Source organism: Pholcus phalangioides, unplaced genomic scaffold, assembly GCF_987345545.1.
Source record: "Pholcus phalangioides strain wild (caught in Gottingen) unplaced genomic scaffold, Ppha-v1.0 ptg000022l_1, whole genome shotgun sequence".
NCBI classification, from domain to species: domain Eukaryota; kingdom Metazoa; phylum Arthropoda; class Arachnida; order Araneae; family Pholcidae; genus Pholcus; species Pholcus phalangioides.
Genome location: NW_028301615.1, coordinates 38,717,903 through 38,744,486, shown reverse-complemented (window position 1 = coordinate 38,744,486; position 26,584 = coordinate 38,717,903). Strand labels below are relative to the sequence as shown.

At 35.1% G+C, this 26,584-nt stretch overlaps 1 protein-coding gene across 3 annotated transcripts; it reads right to left on the bottom strand.

Moving 5' to 3' along the window:
* Positions 1-4,147: 4,147 nt before the first annotated feature.
* LOC149070419 (uncharacterized) lies at positions 4,148-25,193 on the bottom strand. Of its 3 annotated transcripts, none has more exons than XM_089249233.1 (7): positions 24,812-25,193; positions 22,609-22,730; positions 20,003-20,029; positions 19,637-19,833; positions 16,375-16,459; positions 11,144-11,355; positions 4,148-6,024 (listed from the first exon to the last, which is right to left on the bottom strand). In XM_089249233.1, the coding sequence occupies exons 2-7, from the start codon at positions 22,657-22,659 to the stop codon at positions 5,931-5,933; spliced, it is 666 nt and encodes a 221-aa protein (XP_089105359.1). In that variant the 5' UTR covers positions 22,660-22,730; positions 24,812-25,193; the 3' UTR covers positions 4,148-5,930. The 3 variants fall into 3 exon arrangements, with proteins under 3 accessions (XP_089105359.1, XP_089105360.1, XP_089105361.1); XM_089249234.1 differs by having other exon boundaries at positions 25,010-25,180; XM_089249235.1 differs by lacking the exons at positions 22,609-22,730; positions 24,812-25,193 and adding an exon at positions 20,483-20,565 and having other exon boundaries at positions 5,790-6,024.
* Between the last annotated feature and the right edge of the window lie 1,391 nt (positions 25,194-26,584).

Here is a 26,584-nt window from a genome sequence, read left to right as displayed (position 1 = left end):
AGCACAACTAACTTATAATTTAAAGCGTTAACTGGGTCTTGATGAGTGGGAATGCTTTATGGGAAACCTTTGGTTCTAAAGAGCTGAAAATACAGTCAGGCTTGCTTACAACAAACCCAAATATTACATTATAACAAAGTTTTTCTATTTCGTGTGAATTTTGTATTGGTTATGTATTCTTAACAAGCTGTTATGTTAAAAAATGAAGTTCACACATAAATATTTCCGCTGTTTTTGCCGACTTCATTATAAGCATGTCTGACTGTATATTGTTCAATCATTTGTAGCAGGCTAGTTACATATAAAGTTGAAGGCTGTTAATACAATCAGCAAAAAATCTATATCATTTTCTTTATATGATTATCATTATATTTGTGGCAAAATAAAAATGAAAAACTTGGTGGCTGACAGCAAGACCCCCACCAACAATCATCCATAGACCAATTTTCAAGAGCCACAAGTGCATCAGGGTTTAAGCTACAATCACATTTTTTGCAAAATGCGAAAGAAAATCTTAAGAGTGCGAAAGAAGTAGCAGCCACTTTTGCAAAAATACATACAGGAGGTACGAAACGAGTAGACATCCAATCTATCAATCATTAGCATTATAGCATTTTGCTAAAGCTTTTCCCCACATTTTCGCTTTTTTACGAAAGGAATTTTTATCTAGCTTAAACCCTGAAGTGAATGTAACATTATTATGCAGTTATATCTTGGATAACAAATGCTTTGGTTCACAATTTTTTTTGGATAACTTTTCCTCAGTTTCTCAGTCTTGGCTAATGAACGTTTTTGTTTCTACCCCTTTAAGACCAAGCCCAGACAATCGTATGTGTGGGTGAGATACTAACAAAAAATCATATTTTCAAAAATGTCCTGGTCTTAAAGGGATATGGGTGCACATGCTCGTATAACACAACTGCATTGTAAGCTGAGATTTTGTGTCGATCATCTTCAGAACCACTGTCACTCGAGTCAGATAAATTTATATCTGCCTAGGAGGAACCACTTCTTCAGATACATCTATTTCTTTTTCGATAAGCTTTTTAAACCTTTCACATAAAATGAAAGATTAAGCTAAGAGAAAATGAATTTAGAAGAAGCCTATAGACTCAAATATTTTCACTTCATACCATAAGACTCTCTTAGAGGCAAATAACGTTCTGGGCATTTTAGGAGTTGATCTTTTCATCTGCATTTCAACCTAACATCATCACATGGTGGGGGGACATCTACGAACCAAACTGGGTTGAGTACATATTGTAAAATAAAAGAAAGGATTTTCAGTTTCTCATCTCCTAGTAAATTTTCCTTTATTAAATTGTGAAACCATTTATTTCAGTCATGGGTCATTTTTACAGTGCTTCTTAGTGTTTTAGTGTTTTATAAAACTTTTCAAATTTTTGAGCCATTTATCTGGAACAAATCAAACAATTTTCTATAGAAACACATGGGAAATCGTGTTTCAGCTAACAAATGTATTCGAATCGCCTTCCTTAGCCGAGATATGGCTGTACTAACAAAAGGCTTTTTTTTACTCCTGAAAAAAAATTAAAGAGAAGATCTCTTTCAAGCATTGTATTTGTCCTGTTTCAAATCAATATTTTATGGGATTAATGACACATGCATTCAGATTTTGTTCAAATAACAAACCAGTTTTTTATAGACTAAAAGTTTTGTTAGCACAATGGAAAGAGAGTCAGCATCCATTTGGCAGGACAATACAAAAAATACATAAAATACAAACAAAACAGACACATAAATACAACTATATAATAACAGTATAAAATAATAAAATAAATAAACATGAAAAGAAAATTGAACAAGCCAACTAGTGAAATAAATGACTGCTAAGCAATACAACAACAAACAAAATAAGAGGAAGATGATGTTTGCATTAAATTCAAAGCTAATCAATCTCATATTGTGACAAATCACTCTGAATTCAGATACATAAACTAGCATTAAATTAAGTTGGTAATTATATAGTGCATAAGTAGTATACCCAATATAGCTCTTGATCCATGAAATTAAGACCTCTAACAAAATGTTAACAATATATATATTCATCACTCATACAAAAATATGAATATTGGTCACTATGAAATATCAAACATAATGGTGACCTATTTAACAGTTCACATAAATTTGAAATACATAATAGGTAATGGTAGTGATGTGTAATAATGGTAATTTTTTTCAAGCATACCAGGGAAAACTTATGGTGTTTGACAGTGGATTTAAAAGAACATAGTTGTCAAGACTCCTGATTAGAACTAGGAATGTTCTAATCTTGAAGAATTATAATAGACAGAAATACCTAACAAGGAAAGGGTCATAAGGTGTTGTTCTCAAAAAATTAGGAAAAAATTTAAGTATGTTCGTCTCACCCAGAAATACAAAAAAAAAAAAAAAAAAAATTAGCGGCAGAGTGCAATTATTGAAAAGTTATAAAAAAGTTATTAAAAATTACAACAATCAAATACTCATCGCCTCTCGTGCTTCTTGGAAATATCTATAAAAAAACTTTCCAATTTATTTTCCTTCTTCCTCCTCCAGCTTTTCTCTTCTAGAAGCTAACTAATTTTTTCCTCTTTCTTTGTTTGAGCTATACCTGATCATGTGTTGTTTGAATAACATCACTCCAACACTCTAGGGGCTTTGCAGGATTATTAAATTAATTTTTGGCCTCTATTGGCATTCAAAATAATATATTTTTTTTATTTATTTATTATTATTTTTATTTTATTTTTTGAGTGACCCATAAAAATACCGACCGATATTTTATATTTCTGTGCTTATTTAAATGAGTAGAATTAGTGATAATTTTTTCAAAACTTTTGAAGACATTACCTTGAGACCTTTTCCTTCTAAACGGTGCATATTCACTAAATTTGCCAATTTTACCAGATTATTTGTTAAAATATCTTTCATTTCTCTCTCTCAGAAACTTAACTCTCATATCAAGCCTTTTCTTAAAAAGAAAAATCTGCCGTGACAATTTCAACATAAATTAAGATGAAATTTCAAAATAAAAAAGCTTCTAAAACTTAAAACAAAAATAAAATTATTTTCAGGTCAATACTCTATTATTCACCGGCATGGGCGGAGATACTGGGTGGGGGCATTACCCTCCCAGCATCAAAGGTGGAGTTGAATGATCTAATGTATATATGTATATATGAATTGACATCATCATCATCGTGCCCTCCAAGTCTATCTCCACTTATGTTCACCAGTTTCGAAAAAAATGGAAATGAAACAAAGTGAATAAATCACCAGGATTTTGCTACTTCACATTCTCATACTTAAAACAATCGGACTACCAGGAAAAAAATTGTAGTGGTCCGTGGGATCTCTCAGTAGCTGAAAATTCCCCCTCCTTCTCTCCCCCAGTGATGCATTTATTATGGAAGAATCATCTATCCTCAGCCATTTTATGTTGTCTCAGCCATTTAAAAAATAAAGGTAATTTGTTTTCATTATTTCTTAATTAATGTTGCCGTTTGAATCTTAGCAAACCATTTAGTATATATCTTCCCAGTAGAAAATATCTTTTGCAAAATATTTTTTGAAAATGTAATTTAAAAAGGAATGCCTCTTTAAACCTAGACATTTGCTTTTCTATAAAGCCACAGAATTAGCAATTGTGGTTTAAATAATGAGGTTTGACAGCAGTTCCAAGTGTTTTGTATAGATTTTTGCACCCCTTAGTGGTATATCACTCTTTAAAACAACAATATATTTAGGAAAATAAATTATTATTATTCAGACCGGATTCTGTTTATCGGACAAGTCCTGATGTCTGCAGATCAATAGGTAAATGAGATAGGACCAGTGAGTTTAGTTTTTAATTCTAACGTTATATATACCTGGCAGTATCTTTGTCCAACTAGCAATAAAACAATCAATTAGCAATATGTCACCATAAAAAAAAGGATTCCTTTAAATGTTCCAGTAATCACAGAAATGTTTTGTAAATGTCTCGTGCTTTGCTGCATCTATATATATAAAAACGAATGTATGTCTGTTTGTCCTTTATGCATTACTACACCATTCATCCAATCGCCATGAAACTTTGGGAAGTTGTTGAGTACACTCCCCCGAAGGTTTCGGCATAGTTTGTTTTTTTTTATTTTATTTTTTTCCCTTTCCTTCATTTCCTTGAATTTCCTTTCTTCTGAGATCACAGCAACACGTGACGGGTAAGCTAGTTATCAATAAATCCATATAGAAAATGCAAAACTGCTTTTGCAATATCATACAAGATTCTTTCACATTCTTGCTTGCTATCCTCAAAATGTATTTGTGATATAAACTTTGAAACATTCTGTACGTGGCTGATATAGGATGACCATATAAGAGCAAGTGAATTGCTAGGAAGCAAATTTTACTCACAACTGAGCATTTTGTGGCTATAGAAACTACATCATTATAAATATTCTATAGCTTGAATCATTGTGCGCTGGTTATTTGGATAATGTTTAAATAAACAAAGCAATTAAGCTAAAGCAAATTGAGGAACTGCAGATTGAAATTTCAATATTTGTGGACATATAGATGCAGGGGCATATGCAGGGTGACATATGCGGGACCTTTCGGGGAAGGGCATACTGGGTTTAGAGGAGGGGCCTAAGGAATTTCTGCCTGAGAATTTCAAGTTGCTAGCTTTAAAAACCATTTTGAATTGACAAAAATTAATGAAGGTACCATATAAAGGTACTTTTTACGAAATTTTAGTTATTTTACACAAAGATATTTAAAAATATCTTAAATTTTTGAGTCTTGCAAGAGAGGACACTGGTCTCCTGTGCCCCTCCCTGCATACACCTCTGTATAGATGCTTGCAGATTTCTGGGATTTGATCGCAAGAGAATAACTATTCATTTACCTTAGAATCATTGACTGCTTGATTTGTTTTTATACGTTTCATTTTATTCATTTTGAATCTATCAGGAGCTAATAATAACCCCAAGGCTTAACAAATCATAAAAAAAAATTAGGCACCAGCCAATGATCCTTTCAGATGCTGGAAGAGACATTATTATGAAATCAGAAAATTTTGTGACACCCCCCCCCCCCCCCCAGACTCCAATTTAGCAAGTGTATACAGAAAACTCAAACTGCATCAATATGAAATTACAAAAACAAGAAAATTTTTTTTAGGAGATTATTAGTGAGAAATCCAAGGTTATTAGATCCAACACATGTAATACATTTGAGAAAAGCAAGAATTACTTACAAACTCAATTACTAGCACTTCTCTATGAAACATAAATTCAGATTTATGGCTAAAAATCATAATCTGTTATGATTGGGCCCGCTTGCATTGTTGCATAGCAAAAAAAATCACACCCAATTGCTCAAACACCTTATGCTTCCAAACATATCAGTCATATTGTACAAAAGAGTTCAATTCCCTCAGTTTTTGATAAAAGTTATCAAATGGGGAATTCTCGTGTATTACAGGTCAAAATGTTTTGCACACATTAACATCACCACATAACATTTTTCTACAGAAAAAGACGTTAAAAATTACTTGACTAAAAATAAAAACAAATGTTTCTTAAAAGTGTACAAAATGATTTCCGTTAAGTTCCCTCTTGCTAAAAATAAGGCAAGCGTTAAAGTTTTTTTTTCTTATTTTACATTTTTTAAAATGTGAAGACAAAGTTTAAGTCCGAAATGTATAATTATAGCACACAAAAGCCATTGACAATCACAATTACATAATGATATGTGGATATCATGCATATACAACATGTAACTACCAAAATAGCTTTGAATTATTGACCGATCTTTCAACACATATATATTTTCTATGTTACAGAGAGGACACAATATGTCTGGTGTGTAAATATATATATATTTATATACGCGATTGTGTTATAAATTAAACATGATGAGCATGCTGCACTAGTCATCCCTCTTTATAGATCGGGAAAGGTATCAGGATGTACATATTTCATTAAATCTTGCTCGTTATTTACAAAAACCACTTTGCTGGCTGTGACCTCGTTCAACCTATAAAAGAAAATGTGTTTCTATTTGAATGCAATGTTTTACTGAGAAGTAAAAATGAAGTTTTTCATCATTTATTACATACAGTAGAGACTACTGATTATCTGTGGATGGTTCATACAAATCAAAAAGCAATATAGCATCAGACAAAGTTGTAAGGTGCCAAGCATGATATGAAAAAAAAATTCCTAAATAATATTTTTGTGACATTTCCGAGACTCAATGGCTTGTCATGTTGAAAAACACTATCATAAAATCTGAAAATTTTGAGTCATTTTTAAGGTTACAATTTATCAATCACATATAGAAATATTTAAGCGCCAATACCGATTTTTAAGTCCCCGTGGCAAATTTGAGCTTGAGATTTTTCAAACCCAGGGTTTATCCCCTTTATGAATTATCTGCTGTGCTCCAATGATTTACTTCTTTTTTAAATTTCAAGAGGCTTAATACACATGTTGTCTATAATTAAAGTTGAAGTGTTCCGAGCTGTTCATGGCTTCAACTCCCAAAAGACGGCCCAGGTAGAAAGAATGGATATGCTTTGAAGGCTTCTGTGAACAACGTGGATGACAATGAAAGCTCTAGTCAGAGGCGGGAACCAGAAAGATGAGTCAAAGTCGCAGCACAGTAGGGTGAAGAAAAAAGAAAGTAGTCAAAACTTGGCTGAGTCCACTTTTGAGAAGAAATATCGAAGAGTTAAAATCCATCATACCACCTCAAGGAACAACTTCATTAAAGAATGAGAACTTTTGTCGCCGCTTTAAAGACAGAAAACTCCTACAAAGACTTTGGTGCTGAATCACAATATTCATGAAAGAATTTCCCCTAGCAATGCATGTTCTTAACTTGACGTCATACTCTTCAGTGAAGAAATGAAAATTGGAACAATTCTGCTGGAAGATGTTTAGATATACCCTACCATGTAGCTTGAGCAGTTTGATGAAATGTCCAGAAACATTTACCACCTGTACTTCAGAATTCCCTCTTGTAATGGATTTCTGAACCGTAATTTCATACAACTATGGTCCAAAATAACACTATTTTCTAGATTAATCATCATAACTTCTGTATTCAAAATATTCAAACATTTTTTTTTTTCTGCTGCTGCTGCTGATATTGCCGATAGAAAGATCAAGCATTAATATTAAACATTTTTTTATTCCTTATGTAGCTCAAATATGGATTTCTTAAAAATTAAATTTTGGACCATAGTTGTGTTATAAAGTCTGAACTATAGTCATTGAGAGCAAAGTACAATTTTCTATTATTTTTCCTATAATTATTTTTATTTGCACACAACAGTAAAAATGTTTATTAAACATATGTAAATACTAAATTACTGGTAATACAGAACATTAAAAGCGCAGAACAGTTTGTTGTAGTAACTTGTAGCCGGGAAAGTTTTCAGCTGACAAGATAATGTGAAAAACATAACCCCCAACTAACAACTGATTCACAGGAAAGTATCGGAGAGATGGCGTCTTAACCACATCTCCATATTACACTATCCCTGCTCTTTGCTTTAGTAATTAAATAGTTCACTAGATGTGGTTAGCATTTCAATTATTGATGTTTTAGTGAGCACCAGCATTTAGACCATAGTTGCGTGGAATTACGGAACTGACTTAGTTTCTCAAAATTACTTTCCCATCATTAATTCATTCTCAGTATCAAAACTTTATCATGAGGAGTAAAGCATTGGACAGCTCAGAAAACACAGAATTTATTATTTACAGGGCTCCCACTCAAAAAATGAGAAAAAGTAGGAAAACGCAGGACTAAAAAGTAGGATGGGGGAGGGTAACCCCCTTAGACAACATAATCATAGCATAATGGGAAAAGATTCCTGAAAAAAAAAAAAATTGTAAAAAAAAAATTTCAAATTTAAAAAAAAAATTAATTTTGAATTTATTTTTTTTCATAGCACTATTTCAGTTTCCTATAAGACTGACTCAAGCCAAAGCAAAATGATAAATGACTTGGTTACAAAACCAATTTTTGGCCAAAACAGCGTATTAGCAACCACTGATAATTCTTTGCTGTCTCTCCTCATATATATTACATTCTTTTTTTTGGAGTCTTCCAAAGTGCAGAGCTTGTCAACTTTCTTCGACAAGGCACATCATATTTTGAAGACGTATATTTTTTAAGAATGACGCTCCTTCGAGACCACTTTCAAAAGCACAGTGCAAAATGTGTAGATTACAAGATCTGATGTAAATAAGGCAAGGTGAACCTGTTTTACTGCATTGTCCATCATTTTTTAAAGGGATTTGTTCACATTTTACTGTTCAATGCCAGTGTAATCATTTTTGACAAATGCAAATTTCACTTCTATTTCAAGCTCTTTGTTGAGCATTGTAAATATTGTTTATGCCTCTTCATGCCTTAAAAATACAGAAAACAACTGAATGCTATTGGGTAGCATCAGAATCACCAAACCTAGAATAGGCCAACTGCTTTGAAATGCAAACTGTTGTTTCACCTATTTGCACCGTAATTTTGAATGATGAATGTTAGTTACTGTCCAAGACCATGAAGTAATAAATACAAAATTATTTTTTCCATCCAGACAGAAGTTTTTAATGACTACTATACGTGTTGAACCCTCAAACTAAGCAAATGAAAAATTAATCAACCAAATGGTCCACATACACCCCCCCCCCCCCCGCCTCAAATAACCTTAAAAATGGTAAAATTTCTGCTTTGGCAGAATCATTAATTGCATTCTTCAACATTTGTAATATTTGGAAATATATCAATGATTTTCTGCTCAATTAAAATCAATTACACAAATTTTGCCGATAGGATTTGGTAAGGAAAAGTAGGACAAAAACTGGAAAGTAGGACAAAAGTAGGACATTTTACCAGAAAGTAGGAAAAGTAGGACGAGTGGGAGCCCTGTATTTATAATAATAACTATTTAATAATTATTTTATACATAATTTCTCTTTTCTAATGCATTGTTGGCTGAGAAAATAGCATCTTCACAAAACCTAATTTAATTATCAATGTACAAAAACAATTATACGTATGAACAAATTTCGCATAACAAAGTTAACATATAAACTGTTTTCGAAAACAGCAGTTGAAGAATGAAAGAGTTATAGCTACATTTTTATTTTAAAATAAGATAGTTTTATTTAATCAGTTGAAACACAGACACAAAGCATTTAGGGGCTAAGCAAGCTCGTGAGCCTACAAAAACGATAATTGATGCATGTTTGTCGGTGCAAATAATAACGGAAGAAAAAATTCACAAATATAAAATACTAAGAAATAAGTGGCAATGGAAATGGAGTTGATAGACAAAAAAAATTATACGCTGTATGCAAGATAAAATATTACATTACAATGTCAAATAGATAATTTAAATTTTCTTGAGTTAAGAACCAAGATTTTAAATTTTAAAAAAAAAGATGTACATGAAGGTTGTTCACTTATCAACGGAGGAAGTAAATTCAATATTCTGGGAGCTAAATAAAGGAGAAAATTTTGGAGTTTTATTTGGTTTTGGTACCTGTATAGCAGTGATTCCCACAAGGGGGCAATCAGTTCAAAGTTTAACTTTTTCAAAAAATTTTTGATATGTTCTTTCTAAGTTACTGTATTTTAGATACATTTGACATCTGTTTTTTTTTTGTGGGCTTTTTTTCAGTCATCTCGTTAGGCATTTTTCTTGTTGACTTTTGTATTTGTATATTTCATTTTTCTCTTTCAGTGTTTTTTTTTTTTTTTTTTGGAAGGGGTTTGACCAAGGTTTCTTAATGTTTTGTCTTCCACAGACAATTTGTGCCAGTACAATGAAGTCCACAGACTCTTTTTTTCCAATAAAATGAAGAAAACTAAAGGGGACACAGACCCATTTATAAAACGATATTGTGTATAACAGCAATATACAAAACAATGAATTAATGGTTTTTTCATCCAAGCCCACAGACCCCTGAAGTCTTTCCAAGGACCTCGGTTGTAAGATTTACTGCTTACGCTTTTTCGACTAAGTAAATGACGTTTTTGGCTAACTCAATGTGATTAGGAATTTACTTTTTGAATAACAAAAATTATAAGTAACGGAGGAAAGACACAGAACTAGGGTGGGGGGGAAGCAGCCCCTAAGTTGTAAAGTTTAAGAATGCAAAAAGAATGGTTTTTACAAAACCAAAAAAAAAAAAAAACTTTGTTATGCAGCTATGAAGTTTCATGTGAGGGGAGTATCCCTCCTGACAAAAAGTTCTATGGGAGGAGGCATCAGAGTTTTAGAGGGCATGGGCCAAAAAAAGTTGGGAATCACTGCTGTAAAAGTATACTGTCTAAATTCTATTCTAGATTTATGTAACTTCAGATTGTGATGATACCACTTGTTTTATAAAACATTTTAAAACTTTTATAAACATACAGATTTTATAGAAGGAGTATCTTTAATTGATTGAAAAGTAGAAATGTATGCGTGAGTCTATTTTTACTCAAAATGATATGGATGGAGTGTGACAAAAAGTGTAGAAAGATTTCCGAAATATATTCCCCCAACACGTAATGCCATAATTCAATCTAGATTCTACTAACGCAAAATAAAGCAGTTTTAAAAAAGACTAGGAATATTTATTCTTGATAAAATAAAATTTCCTAATGTTGTGATTTAATTCTACACTCAATTAAGTAATATGTATTTGCCTGGAGAGTTTTGAATCGAAAAAAAAATCCCTGAATACTTAAAAGTGTCTACTCTATTGACAACTGTGCACATGCAATTCGAGAAAAGCAATACAGATTATCTGCAACCCTTCAGTAAGTCAGCTGTGTGAGAAATTATGAGTCTACTATAGTAAGTGTGACAGTGCCAGAAAAAATAGATTTCATTCGACTTCAAATAGCAATCCTATAGTGATAATTTAACCCCTAATTCTCATCAACAGATGAAGCATATGTAAATGTTACAGACCTTCCTGGCATCAGCGATAACAATGATTAGGCTCTTGTTTAAATGTACATTAGTACTAATAATCCCAGAACTATCCCTCCCCCAACACATCCCACCCAATTATTATATACACACTCATGAGAACTTTTTTAAAATGGGACAAAATTTTCACAGAACAAATCTGTCAGAAAAACATCTTACCATTGTCTAATAACAGTCCAACAGCCGCTGAACAGTGTTGGAGAATTGATGATTAAGCAAATGCCCAAGCGTTCTGGATAATGTTTGCTCAGCAGCCAAATCAAATTTTTTACTAGCTGATAGTCCATGCAAGAGAGTGAAAAATCTTTCAAGTCGAATATTATACATAAATTGTCTATGACTTCTTCAAAACATCTCTTACAAGCTTCTTCCTAGTGAGACAACAAAAACTTACATTTACTGCACGTTAAGGAAAAAATGACTTCTACTACCAATTATAATACCTACATGAGAATTCAGGTATCTATGAGTTTAAAGAAGAAAAACCTAACCCACTGTGATTGTGAAATCCCAGCTAAAACAAAAGGAATTCCCTGTCTTGTCATACCTCAATTGCAAAATATAATCTTCAACAATATGCTTAAAAAAAGTCTTTTCAAATTCAATCATTTAGTGCAAAAGTGGAATCTTTCTGGCAAGGTTTGATTTGAAAAAATTATCCTTCTAAAAAAATTGAAACGTTAAAAGATATTCTCCACAACTTTATTTTCAATTCCTGGAAGCTCATCCTTATTTTCTGATTATATATCTGAGAGCCTGTTCTTTATCACCATTACCATGGGCAAACAAGGTCCTATCATATCATAACACAGTCAACTCTCATTATAATGACCACACGTTATTGCGATTGTTCCATTACAACAACAAGTATGATGAGTCCCAAATTCATTCCCATTCATCCCATCTTATGTTGCGTTCAACATAGCAATACATAAAGACTATTCAATTCAATACAGCATTACATAATTTATTTGTCCCCAATTACTGAAATGAACTTATACAATTAATCAAAATTACAAATTTACACAGGGTTCATACAAAATTTTCAAAATGAAAAGTAAGGAGTTTTTAAGGACTTTTTAAGGAGTTTCAAGCAGTTTTTAAGGAGTCATGACAAACTTCATAACTTACAAGTTTTACAGCAAAAAAAGGGGCGGGGCACATATGCAAATTTATTTTGAATTTGCAAACAAACTTTCCCTCTTCTCAAAAATATAGATGTAGAAGTGGTTCAAAAATTACAAGTTTTGATTTGTTACCCGACATCATAAGAATTCATAAAATAATCAATCCACGTACATGCTTTCTGTCATCACCAAAGTGTTCTAAAACCTTTAAGTGTTAGTCAAAAATATAACTCATAATAGCATCACATAAATTATAAAAATTCTAAAAGTGATATTCATTCCCCCTCCAATTATTCAAAATAAAAACCACAGCCAACAAAGATTTTTCTTACAAAATTATTTATATTTGCAGCAACTCTTCAGGGCTCATATAAAATTTTCAAAATGAAAAGTAAGGAGTTTTTAAGGTGTCATGGGGCCACGCCCCCTCCGAAAAAAAAATTGCACCACTAGACAATAAAAGAAGCCCACATGTGAATTGATTTTCATTTAATATCTTTTTCAATGTTTCCAAGACTTCAACTTTCAGAATAAAGGGTATGATGGGTAGCAATTTCAGCTGAAAAGAAAGAGATATGCCGTGACTGTACGCACGAGTAACAAGCGACAAGAGAACACAAATTTGAACAGTAACAGAGCATGATGATCAAGATTAGGTATTGAGAAGTGTAGTAAGAAAGAAGAGAGAGTATATAGTATTAAAATGATTTAAAGAAATCGGAAGTGATGTATTGAGTTTGCAATAAATTTTGTTTTTATCTTGCTTGAGTTGTGGCCACTTCTGCCAGAGAGAGATACAAATACAACGCCACAACAGGCAAAATGTCCAACGAGGTGGCTAAGAAAAAGATGCCCATAAAAATATGGATGTCACATTTCAAAAATACAGCAACCCAATTAAAAATGCAATGATCTGCGGCATAATCACGGATCACTTATATGACGCGCGGCACAGCTCCAGAGCATTTGGATCAGCTAAGTATTTGAAGATCACTAGAGTGGCTCTGTAGGGGACTCAATAGGGAGAATGTTAGTTCAGGTGCCCACAAACTAGTGAAAAGTTTTACTCGTTATTCGCGCACCGAGTAAGGCACCATTAAGAATATTTCATATTTTTTATAAAGGGTGGTTGATGACGTAAGAATCATCCAACCCCCCCCCCTCCACGTCATCAAGTCAGCAAATCGAAAATCCCCCATCCATGCTGACGTAATATTTGAATGACCCCTAAAATAAAGATACCCGAAAGTTATTTTCAGAAGGTTAAGGTTAAAAAAAGTGGGTTCAGCTATAGCGGCTGATCGGCTCGTCCTCCCCCCTCCCCTCCTGTAAAACCAGACGTGGCTCGGGCTGTCACTTTTAAAAGCCGGGTTTTACTAGCAGGTTTTCTATGCCACGCGCAACGTGAATCACCCAGCGCTACACGCTGTCTATTCATCAATATGAAAAGCAGTTCGACTGTTTTCCTATAGAGCGCAATACGGCTCACGACAGCGCTTTACATCGGGCGTGATTGGCAGACTGCTTCTAGTGAGTAAGCGTCGTGTGCCGCGCGTTTCAGCGATCTTCCCTTCATTTTCGTGTTGTGTCTCTTCCCTTTAAACCGGAGCATGCAGCCAATAGAGTAGATGACGCCAGGGTCATATACTATATAGCCATCCTGAGCCGATGCGCCACGCTTGGAAAACGCAAATGCGTAACGCCATTATGTAACTCATTTCTGCCGACACGAAATGATCCAGTTAGGTTCACGCGACGCAAAAAGCCTACTCCTAGGAAAACCTGGCTTCAGGGATGAACGCTCGTTACGGGATCCCAGGAGAGATAAACCCATTCTCTCTCATGGAATCTTGTGTGTGGATAGAGCCTGTACCTCTTCTTTTTTTTTTTTTTTTTTGCCTTTTTATTTACGGCAACCAATCTGCGAAACAGATTCGCTTTCCCCACTGGACTTCAGTTTTTAGCATTTTAAGGCGCGGCGGCGAAAAGATACGCTTGTCGTCGTCCCTTACTCGAAATTTTTTTTCCTTTCTTTTTCAGTAGCGAGTTGTAATGTGAATAAAACACGTCAAAAAAACTGCGGAAAGCAGTGACATTTTGCGGTTTCTCGGAATTTTCGTAGTGAGATATTGGCTGTAAGCAAATAGGGAGGAGGGATAAAATAGGAACAGTAGGAGAGAACTGTGGTAAAAAAGAAGACGATTGCGGCGAAAGTAGGAAAATAGTAGGATAAATAGGAAAGCTGCGAGGTCTGCACTCAGTATACTGCGTAATATAGGAGGTTCGAGACATCGTTTCGCCACATAAGTAAAAACTTTCTCACCACTGGGCATGGGGGAATTTTCGGCTACTGGTTCAGCGGAGTGATGTCGTTCTACGGACCATCGATTTCCAACGCTGACCAGTTTGCGACATAGGCAGGAAAACACGTCAAAACTAGCGATTCGGTAAAAAATCGCATTTTTAGAAGCAAAAGCGTATAATCGTATTAATTTACTAAATACGACAAAATCGTAACGGTTGGCAGGTATGCACAACCTTTGGATGTTCCAATCCCATCCCCTGCTTTCACATTTCCTATTATAAAGGGAGAGCGCGTTTTTTTTTAATCTTTTCTTCCTCTTTATATTGGGGGGAAGCTTCCTCTTATTTTTTTAGGCAATGCTATTCATCACCGTGGGGAACGCCTATTCTAAAAAAGATCATCCCTTCAGAGAAAAAAAAAAAAAAAAAAAGACTTTTTCAGGCGTGGCTGCAAAAAGTAAGGAGTTATAAGGGCCCTTCCAGAGGGAAATGAAAAGTAAGGAGTTTTTAAGGAGTTTGTAAGGATGTGCGAACCCTGTTACAATCAATCATAAAGTTTACAATTAATCACAAATTTTAAGTATTTAAGAGAAAATAAAAAAAGAGCAAAAAAATATATTTGAATAGACACAGTAAAAGTTATTTATAATGTGATGAAGAAAGCTGGGACAGCGAGATCAGTAGCTTAAAGCTAGTAAAGAGCTCTTGGCCCTATAGTGACGTCTGGACTCTATAATGCACATATATCTTCTTGTTATGATCTGAAAGGCATTAGAGCTCAGCTCTGACCCGCATCTTTTTTGCAAAGAAATGTACGAAATCTGTTTGGTCTTTACCCTAAATGTTATACAATTCTGTACATAGGTGATTGAGTGCAATTAATTATTACAATTTTATTAATATTTTTCTAACCTGAATCATTTTCAATGCAACTGCTTTTATTATTTCATCCTGAAATATGAATTCTCTTAATCTTCCATCAGGCACAATATGTTTATCACAAGTTAGGGTGCAATGTGCTTGACACACATTTAAAAAACATAATAGACACCTAATTAAGTGCATTCATACAACTGCCAAGAGTGATAAACATCGTTATTAGGGATGTCCGCAGAAGAAAAAACAAAAGTTTCTGTAAAAAACCAGTGTTTGACATAAAACCAGTCAAAAAATTTTAATGTGGTGGGGGTGAGGTGAAAAAATGGGCATGCTGTGCAGTCAGATTAAATGAATTTGATGAAAGGAAATTAGCGAGTACCTCAAGAAAGTTTTTCCTGTCACCTGTTGGAAAATGAGAGAAATACATATGCATGGGTATCACAGACCATCCCATTAAAATACTTAAATTTCAATTGTTTCATAATCTGGTGCAATGAGCCTAGATCACTTTTGTCGCCACCTGCATTCAGTAAGGTTTTGAATGAACTATGACTGTCATGCACTCAAACCTGACTAGATAAAGAGACAACTACTCAATAGCGCTAGTACCAGTACCATCTAGGAAATGAAAGAGAAGAGAAAATTTAAATGCTGTGCCTATTAGATCAGTAAAACCCAATGGAGGCTTAAGAAACATTTTTTTCTTAATGCGCAATATAACAATTAACCACCCAACCTAAAACCAATATCCCATGGAACGGGGGGGAGCGTATATTGAATGTTGACTGTATTACTCACACACAATGGTCGTCACACTCTGTGAGCAGCTCCTTCCAGGGAAGGAGTAAAAGTTTCCAGAAAAAAAAATTTTGATTTTATAAATTTTTTATTTCAGGAGTTAAATTTTCTTTAATGAATGGAAATAAAAGATTTTTTAAAATAAATTTATATAAAAAAAATTCTATCAATTCAATTTTTATTATAAATTACATTGAGAGAGACCTAAATTATATTTTAAAAAAAGACAGAAACCGAAAATATGAAAATAATGTGAAAGTCAAAAAGCATTCATATACTAACAAGTATAAAGACAATGAACCGAGTCAGCTCATCCAAATCTCTATCACTTGTGCTATGATTCTTGGCAGGGATATAAATTACTGGTCTGTAAAGAAAAATTAGAAACATTTCAGTAAATTTAACATTATAAAAAGACTGGCGAATCTTGTGCCTTTCTCAAACTACATTTTTTTTTTACAGCTAGATATTTTGAAATTTTTCTGTGATTGTGTCAAACTCATTGCAACATCAAAATCAATATTTCAAAAAAAAAAAAAAAGACTTTTTATTATACTTCAAAGTGGCTTCCAAACTTTTTGAAGTGTGACTCCCACCTGACACATTTTTCATTTTCGCAGTCAACATTCTCATTCACTGCCATTTGTTATCAAATGGTCTTCTTAACCAGTTATAGGTGGTTACAAAAGTATATGCCGTTGCACAAATTTTTAATCTAATTATTTCAATTTTTTTTAACCAATTAGTAATTATTTCAATTACCTAATTTTTTTGTTGATGATTTTAAAAAACAGTTAAGAACATGGGAAGGTCAGTTTAAATGTATTTATACAAAATTTTAATCAGGAAAATTCATTTTATTAGCTTCAAATTTGAAAATAAGGGAAATGGGAAAAATTAATTGGACACCCAACTGGTTAACTTGTTTCTGGATTTTGGCATCTTATTCGAGAGAGCAGCAGTTAGAGAACCTTCTGGAAAAATTAACCTTTGCTTTACTTTTTGTTTGCAAAGCATGCAAAATCATAGTTTTATATTGCCAGTTGCATGCTTTAAATTTTTACTACTGTGAATGCATACATTGATATTAAGTAGCTCAACTGAGTTAAGGTGTTTTTTTTAGGTTTGAAATAGTCCTATTTTTATTTGCATTGCAAAAAAAAATGGAGATGAATTTCTTAAGACATTTTTTCCATTTTGGAAGACCTTTCGCGTGTGTTCCTCCCCCCCAATTTATTAATGCAACCCCTTACTTTAGGAACTATTATTTAAAGGAATCGCTAAATGCATCTTAAATGCAACTCAGAAAACACAATTGACAGACTGAAATCCTCCAGAATAAAGGACAATAACTTCATTTCACAATGACAATTATTCCAGCTCATTTCACGTTTATTAAATTATTAATTATTAATCCTCAATACAAGGTTTAATTCATAAGGGTTTATCATTAATTAATAAATTGATACCAATGAATCAACAGCACTATTTATACATACACTTGTGATATTAAACAAGTGTGCAATATGTTATCATCAACATTCATTCATAAAAGATTTATCTGGGAGTTTTCATTTCCAAAAAATTCCTTTCTTTAATAAGCAAGAACCCCCATCTACATGAAAAAAAAGTGTACATTTATCTTTGATCTACTGGATGAACAGTTATTGCAAGTTATAGAAATAGAAAATAAAATACAATGGTACCTTGGCTAACAAAGATGAATCATTTCAGAATCACATTCGTTAGCCGAAACACAATTTTACACAAGTTTCTATGGGAAAATCATTTAAGTTGTTCTAGGAACTGCCCAAAATTTTTAAGTAACGTTCATAAAACATTTAGAAGCACTGTAAAAAATTGAATCTAAACAAAGGCTGAGATAAACAATGTCACAATTGGTTGAATGAGAATTTAAAGCGAGATGAAAAACTTAATATTTTTTTATGTTATTCAATGTATGCTATACAGTTAGATTTGTGAGCCATAGTGAAAAAAGTATGAGACGTGCTCTATGTGATATATTCAGCTCATTTCTCCCTCACACACATGCAGATGTGAATGCATAATCCACCAAATGCACAACTGGATCGGAATTTGCTTAATAGCCTTTTCCAGATCTCAGTGAGTCTCATCCAGTCTCAAATGACCAGTATTGGCATATTATAGGGCATTGAGATTGGAATTGTAAAAACCCCATCTTTTTCAGCAAAAACACTAACCATCAAGGGTTCCTAGAATGTACAAACCGTTCAGTTTGCTATTAAGTCTTACTATATACAAGGAAACCATTCAACTCTAAGGATTTTATTCATTACTTTTAATTCATTTTCTCTGTGCTTAATCATTCATTTTTCATGAAATGGCTCAAAATCTTTTTGAAAGAGATGCATGTCTAAAAAGTGATTCTGATTTGGAAATGAGTTAATCTGGGTCAAGTGAGAGATACTTTTTTGGATTCATGTTGATTGGTATGAAAATTTCACTCATGACCCAGCTGTTTAATACAAATACAATCCCACAACAGGCAAATTGCCCAACGAGGTGGCTGACTTAAGAACATCATGGATCCCCGAGCCCCTACCTACTACTGCTACACCACACATGCACCCCCCCCCCCCCGCGGAACCCCCCAACGAATCGGTAAATGCGGGAATGTGCGTGTACGTGTAGTGCAACCTGACGTATAGTTTGTTTCTGTGTAATGCTTGTTATGTGTAGTGCTGTCATCTGCCCCCAGTTTTACTAACTATGAGTGAAGTGTTATGGTTGAATGATTTACCGTTGTAGGACTGTTGCTCTCTGTGGCGAGACTTTTTAACGGGGAGATCGGCTTGCATTAGCGCCTTGAAGTTGGGAACCACAGAAAACCAACTTCAGCCGACCACCACTGTGGGGTTCGAACCCGGATCCTCGCATCACGAGTCCGGCACTATAACCACTCGACCACCACAGCGGCAAATGTTAGCACATGCACCCATATCAACTAAAATGTTTATTAGCGAAATATGTATTCGTTAGCCAAAGCAGAAAAAACTCCAAAAAAATCTTTGATAGCCAAAAAATTCCATAAGACAAGCCATTCCTTAGCCAAGATATCATTGCATAGGATATTAATTTAGTTTTACATCCCTAATTGTTCAATCAGTCAAGGACAACATATAGCATGCATGATTTAAACAAGAATTCACAAGCTTCAATATAGTCTGCATTAAAATTGAAATGATATTCAGATTATCTAAATGCAATATTAGAAAGCTGCACACACAAGAAGTTGAACAACTACTGACAAAAATTTTTTTTTTTCATTTTTACCATTTCTTTTCAATTTTACAAAATACACCCAAGCAACCGAGCTGTTGATAAGGACACCGTTCTGCTGAGGTGTATTTTGTAGCACTCGACGAAACAGCCCCAGAATCAATTCAAAATCTCCTACTTAAATTAGAACTAAGCACCCAAACATCCAAAAAAAAAACTTTTGATGCCATCGTTGTGAAACAAATCTTTGCAAAAAAAATTGAATACATCTAAAAAAATCAACCTTCCACTGAAATCTCTGTGTCTCAACACGATTGCTTTTTTACTCTCCATGTGTTTCTGAATGGAAGGATCATCACCAGCTATATCTTTAACTCCGTATTCCCGCCTCCATTTGTTACTTTTCAGAATCGCTTGAAATGCAGCATCCACAGACTGGAAAGCTTTTAGGAATCTTCGTAAGGCATAATCATTCAAATACTGAAAAAAATTTAAAATGTGCATTATACAAATTGTTATAACGGAAGAAAGAAATTTGCATTAAAATTTAAGCTAAATATAATCAGATTTTATGAATCTAGATAATACCACCAACAACCCAACAATACTTTTTAGTTGAAACATTATATTGTTTATTTATTGAGCTTACCTGATCAGGATCAGCTTCGAATATCATCTGAAATATTTGGAACAAAACAAAAATTTGTTTTAAATAATGCATGCCTTAATTCAACCAAGAAAACTAAACAATATGCATAGACAGATAATAAATTTAATGATAAAATACTACACCATTGGCACTAATATACAGGGTCATTCAAAACAGACAACTCTTTTAGGGGAGTTAGAACACAAAAACAAAATAGAATCACATAGGAATGTATCAAAAAAAAATTCTTGTGCATAATTGTGGATGTAAGAGCTTTGAGCACTCGTGAAACTTAACATGTACACGTACTGTCCTCGTGTAAAGTATCACTAAAATAAACAGTTTTTCCACCAATTATTGGCTTGTCATTTCTACATCTTCGCTTATCCTCCAGCTGATCAGGTTGGTGGTTTCCAGTCATACATTCCCATGTGATTCTGTTTTGTTTTTGTGTTTTCTACATCCTCTAAAAGTTCGTACATTGAGTAGATAGATAGATAGAACTGCTCACAACCCCAGACTGATCACAACTGTACTTTGAATATCAATGTACAGTCAAACCCCAATTTAACACCATCATCCGTGTCAAAGAATTTCGGTGCTGCAATGAATTTTTCATTATAAACTGAAGAGCCAAAAAAACTGGTACAGGCATGCGTATGCAAATAAAGAGATACGGAACCAATCAGAGTACGGCACTGCGGTCGGCAATGCCTATATAACACAAGTGTCTGGCATAGTTGTTAGATCGGTTACTGCTGCTACAATGGCAGGTTATCGAAATTTAAGTGAGTTTGAACGTGGTGTTATAGTCGGCGCACGAGAGATGGGATAGCATCTCCGAGGTAGCGATGAAATTTGGATTTTCAAGTACGACCATTTCACGAGTGTACCGTGAATATCGGGAATCCGGTAAGAAATTAAATCTACGACATCGCTGTGGCCGGAAAAAGATTATGCAAGAGCGGGACCAACGCCGACTGACGAGAATCATTAAACGTGACAGACATGCAACCCTTCCACAAATTGCTGCAGATTTCAATGCTGGGCCCTCATCAAGTGTCAGCATGCGAACCATTCAACGAAACATCATCGATATGGGCTTTCAGAGCCGAAGGCCCACTCGTGTACCCTTGATGACCGCACGACACAAAGCTTTACGCCTCGCCTGGGCCCGACAACACCAACATTGGACTGTTGAGGACTGGAAACACGTTGCCTGGTCTGACGAGTCTAGGTTCCAATTGCTTCGAGCTGATGGATGTGTACGGGTATGGAGACAACCTCATGAATCCATGGACCCTACATGTCAAGAGGGGACTGTTCAAGCTGGTGGAGGCTCTGTGATGGTATGGGGCGTGTGCAGTTGGCGTGATATGGGACCCCTGATACGTCTAGATACAACTCCAACAGGTACGTAAGCATCCTGTCTGACAACCTGCACCCATTCATGTCCATTGTGCATTCCGACGGACTTGGACAATTTCAGCAGGACAATGCGACACCCCCACACTTCCAGAATTGCTACAAAGTGGCTCCAGGAACACTGACTTTAGACACTTCCGCTGGCCACCTAAATCCCCAGACATGAACATTATTGAACATATCTGGGATGCCTTGCAATGTGCTGTTCAGAAGAGATCTCCACCCCCTCTTACTCCTACGGATTTATGGACAGCCCTGCAGGATTCATGGTGTCAATTACCTCAAGCACTACTTCAGACATTAGTCGAGTCCATGCCACGTCGTGTTGCGGCACTTCTGCTTGCTCGCGGGGACCCTACACGATATTAGGCAGGTGAACCAGTTTTTTTGGCTCATGCACTGTCGAAAAAAAATTTCTCGGCAACCTTGAACACATACTGGTGCAGCATGCTCATGGTACACTTTCCCTTATCAACAAATCTGCTTCTGAGAAATAGGTTGGTTCCTTTGACCAGACCACACACCAGTCTTCACCACACAAAATGTTTTGACCCCCACCAGTCTTTATACTTTAACCATTACAGCTGCAATCCTGTGATACCTGATCAAACTTGATCTGCTTTATTTTGGTCACCCTGAACCATCTCGGGTTCTTAACACGCTTTCCCTTCCAATGTGACAGTTATAATGTGGATCAGGAAAAGTTAAAAAACCGCTCAAACGGTTAAATCATTTGCTCAAACTTTTGTTATGTTGACCAATATTAACAATGGAATGAAAAGGATAAATCCTCAACTCCTTCTAGGGAGGGGGCAAAATAACGGGAAAAGAAATGTGAGGATTCTCGGAAAATGACACAGACTTTGTATACACCTAAACAATATTTGGTGCTAAAGCAGTTTCTAAGCATTATAATCCCTATATGAAACATTTATTCACTGCAAATTTGTGGTGCTAAGCAGGGTTGGCGTTTTAATGAGGAGCACTGTAACAGGGTTCGACTGTATATGCTCTTATAAATTGAAGTTTCAAGTCTCATGGGAATCTTGTTACGGTGATTGATGGTATCTACTTTGGCCTGGTAATTTGCAAAATTAGCAGACTTCACTTGAAAAAAATATCAATATTAATAAGTTGAGAAAATATGACAAAAAAATTATAGCACAATAGTTGTCACATACTTTAAGCCGTTCTTTCAGAAGCTTGAAATCTTCTTCTGTATAGGTACCCATGATGAATCGTGACAAAGATTTCGCTTGAATAAAAAACGTATGACAGCAAAGATATTCAGTAGAAAAGGTACCTAAAATAAGAATAAATAATTTGTAAAGAAATATTTTTGGTGCCAAAGCTGATAACAGCACATAAATCACTCTTTTGTAGTCACAATATAGAACAGCGGGTGCACAACCTCCGGCCTGCTAAAGGCATTCCGTTAGAAAATTATTAATACATACTACACAATAAATGCCTAGGCTGATCATATTTCCTGCATTAAAAAATATAGGAGATCAAGGTCTATACAGGCAAGGCAGCTTAAGCAAGGGTGCACCCGGGTGGCAGGTAATACGCTGTATTAGAATAAATAAGTAGTTTCATATTGACACTCTATTCAAATATATATTTATATCACCAAAAGTAAAATAATTTCATCATATTTGCTACTGAACTGTACACACATCTTGTACACATTCCTCTACAGTATTTCTAACCAATTGGTACATGCCAGAATGGGTGTCATGAATCTAAAGTGAACTTTGTTTCTGTGTAATGCTTGTTATTCATAGTGCTGCCATCAATTTTTCTAACTATGAGTGAAGTGCTATGATCGAATAACTGCTCTGTTGTAAGCTGATGCTCTCTGTGGCGAGACTTTTTAATGAGGAGATCAGCTCGCATTTGTGCCTCAGAGTTGGGAACCACAGAAAACCAACTTTAGCCGACCATCACAGTGGCGAAAGTAGGGTTTGAACCTGGGTCCTTGCAATGTGAGTTCGTCACTATATAGGGGCCTAACCATTTTATCATGTCTACTGCAAGTGAAAATTCGTCAATTTTAAATTTGTGAAACTAATCGAGTACTTCGATATGCGATCTCAGAAAATGAAATAAATTACTTTGCAACTATTTTGTATTTATTAATAATATTAATATTTTATCATGTGTATATATTGTTTGTAATTTGTGTTAATTGCATTTTTAATTGGGTTGCTGTATTTTTGAAACATATGACAACCATATTTTTATGGGCATCTTTTTATCAGCCACCTCGTTGGGCATTTTGCCTGTTGTGGCGTTGTATTTGTATTAGTATTTGTATTTTTATTTCAATGAATACTTTCTTTCATTAGTTAAAAATTTAAATAGGAATGAAGGAGGGGGGGGACATTTACAACAAATGAGAAAAAAAAGTAGTTTCATTTTATGCCTGACCGTATTTTTAAGATTACAATGAATAAGGAAAGCGATTCAAATTTGTCACAAAAAAATGATGGCAAGTTTGGATCACAACAAAACGGCACAGAGACAAGTTTGGACCTCGACAAGTTGGAAACATGAGGAATTGTCAAGCAACAAGCTGAGCATGACAAATTGATCGACCCCCATAAAATGTTTGGAATTCACAGCAGCATATATGACAATATGAAAGAGGGTCACTACGTCTTGAAAACGTCAAACGCAACATTATTTTGGACCTTTTCTTCCAGGTAAAATTTTTTTGACGGTTTGTCTCACCCTGACCAACAAATAAACATCCAGTGTCACGCGACTCCAAAAGATACAGCAAGGAGTGGGCCATCACTGAAATTCTTCTGCGGTACACCGAATAAACATCCAGCTCAGTATACGCGTATTCCTCAGCTTTACTTTTATTACTCCGCCTCTTATTTACTCTAAGAATGTTTTATTCTTTTCTGTCTGTAATTTTTTAGTTCTAACGGCCATAGTGGCGATGTGTTGATTTTTTTTTTCCTTTGGCAAGAAAACCTCGGAAAACATGACTCCATTTCAGTCTTGCCGACTTCTCTGGGTTTTTCTCGCCAATGAAAAAAACCACCAAAACATCGCCAAAAGGGGAGTTATACTATGTATAGCTGTTCCGTTTCTTTTTTAAATGGTGCTAAGATCTCTTCATTTTGAACATACAGCTCATTTTCGAGAGAGTTAACAAATTTCCATAAACAAGATTATAAAGCAACAAACAAAACAAATAATAACCCGCAAAGATTTCAATTGACCACACCTTCTTCCAGTTCAGGATAGAATTATATTGGAAATTCAAATTTCCTACCAAGATATCATAATTCGTTCGGTAGAGAATGTTTGTCACAGAGAGAGAAACTAAAATGTTATTAAATGGAGTTATTAAATGAATCCACTCACTCCCAATCTTGCATCGTCGGCTATTTTTAATGCATTGCCTCAATAAACACGTGATGAGATGATAAGATCAAATTGATTGAGGGCAATAAACATTCTTGTTTCCGGTGGCGATAATAATAACATATGGCGAAAAGAGGAGGGGGAAAAACTATTTACTATAATAGGAATAAATTCTAGGAGGAAACTATATCTGTTCACCCTGTTACTATCGGCTCCGTGCTGTCACTGCCACATCGTGTTCAAAACCATGGAAATCCAAAACAAGTCACAAATGTCATTATTTTTTTTTTTCTTCTTTCAATAAACAAGAGGAAATTAATGGTTTTTGTTTTTTTTTTGTTAGGGAGGTTGGAAGAAAAATTGAACTGCCCCGGGTCAAGTTAATGAATTCGAGGACACGTCCTCCATATGGGACTTGCTGGTGACGTCATGTATACCTCATGCAATCATCTGGGGGCACTTAGCTATAAGTATAGCTCAGTGTCTGGGGGAACACCAAATTCACCAAACAAGCACAACTCTGACAACATAAATACGTTGAAAGCCACACCACACATATACTCGAAGCACGCACTGCGGTTAATACAAATTTATTAGGAAGCATGTTTTTTGTTGAAGAACCGATTGGTACTGTTTTGATTATCCAAACATAAGGTGACCATATGTCCCGTACGTCCCGGGACAGTCCCGGTATTTTCTGTTTTTTTGGCCGTCCCGACTTTTTGGCAAAAGTGTCCCGGTTTTTCCCGTATTTTACACGAAGCCTACTTGAATTTTTATTCTTTATTGAAGTCAAAGAGCGACATTATTCTTCAACTCATAAATTATTTTATGATAATTACAATTATATATGAGAATATTAATCTCCCACATTTGCCTCGGTGAACGTTTTTTCTCGTGGAATACATTTTAATCCACTGCAATTTGCAGCAATGCATCATTTCCCGCCATTGTGATTCTTCCGCAATTGCAACAATATTTGGCAACTTTATTTGGTTTTGGCGATAATTGGCAATGTCCCGTATTTGGAATCCTAATGTCCCGTATTTCTTTCGAATAAATATGGTCAGTTTATCCAAACAGTACTGTTAGGAAAACCAACTGGCTTCAAAGTTTCAAAGTACAAGTGACGCCATCTGTTGTGAAGAGACATAAGTGGTAATTTTGGAGTTCGCAAATCTGGTGGTAAAACCGGGTTTTCCTAGGAGCAGGTTTCCTGCGTCGCACGCAACGTGATTCGCCCAGCGCGACACGCCGTCCACTCACCAATAAGAAAAGCAGCATGACTGTTTTCCTACAGAACGCAATACGCCTGACGACAGCGCTTTACGTCGGGCGTGATTGGCCGACTGCTTCTGGAAGAGTCACATGCGTCGTGCGCAGCGCGTTTTGCCGATGTTCTCTCTCTCTCTCCATTCTTTGTGTTTTTTTTCCCTTCCCTTCAAATTGGAGCATGCAGACGACAGAGTAGCTAATGCCGAGGCCATATACTATAGCTGCCCTAATCTGATGCGCCACGCTAGGAAAACACAAACGCGTAGCGTAATTATGTAACACGTTTCTGCCTGCACGAAATAGTCTAATTCGGTTCACGCTGCGCAACAAACCTATTCCTAGGAAAACCCGGCTTAAGGGGTCATTCAAGTATTACGTCATAATCGATGGGGAGAAGGGGGTTTCCGATTTGCTGACTTTTGATGACAAAGTGGAGTAGGGGAGGGAGGGTTTGGATGATGCTTACGTCATCAACCACCCTTTATGAAAATATGAAAT

Excerpts from the sequence above, each read along its gene's own strand:
- LOC149070419 (XM_089249233.1), bottom strand. The coding sequence starts at position 22,659 with ATGGGTACCTATACAGAAGAAGATTTCAAGCTTCTGAAAGAACGGCTT. Across the intron at positions 20,030-22,608 it reads TTCTGAAAGAACGGCTTAAA|ATGATATTCGAAGCTGATCC; the intron begins GTATGTGACAAC and ends CAAATATTTCAG. Across the intron at positions 16,460-19,636 it reads CACAGAGATTTCAGTGGAAG|ACCAGTAATTTATATCCCTG; the intron begins GTTGATTTTTTT and ends TTTTCTTTACAG.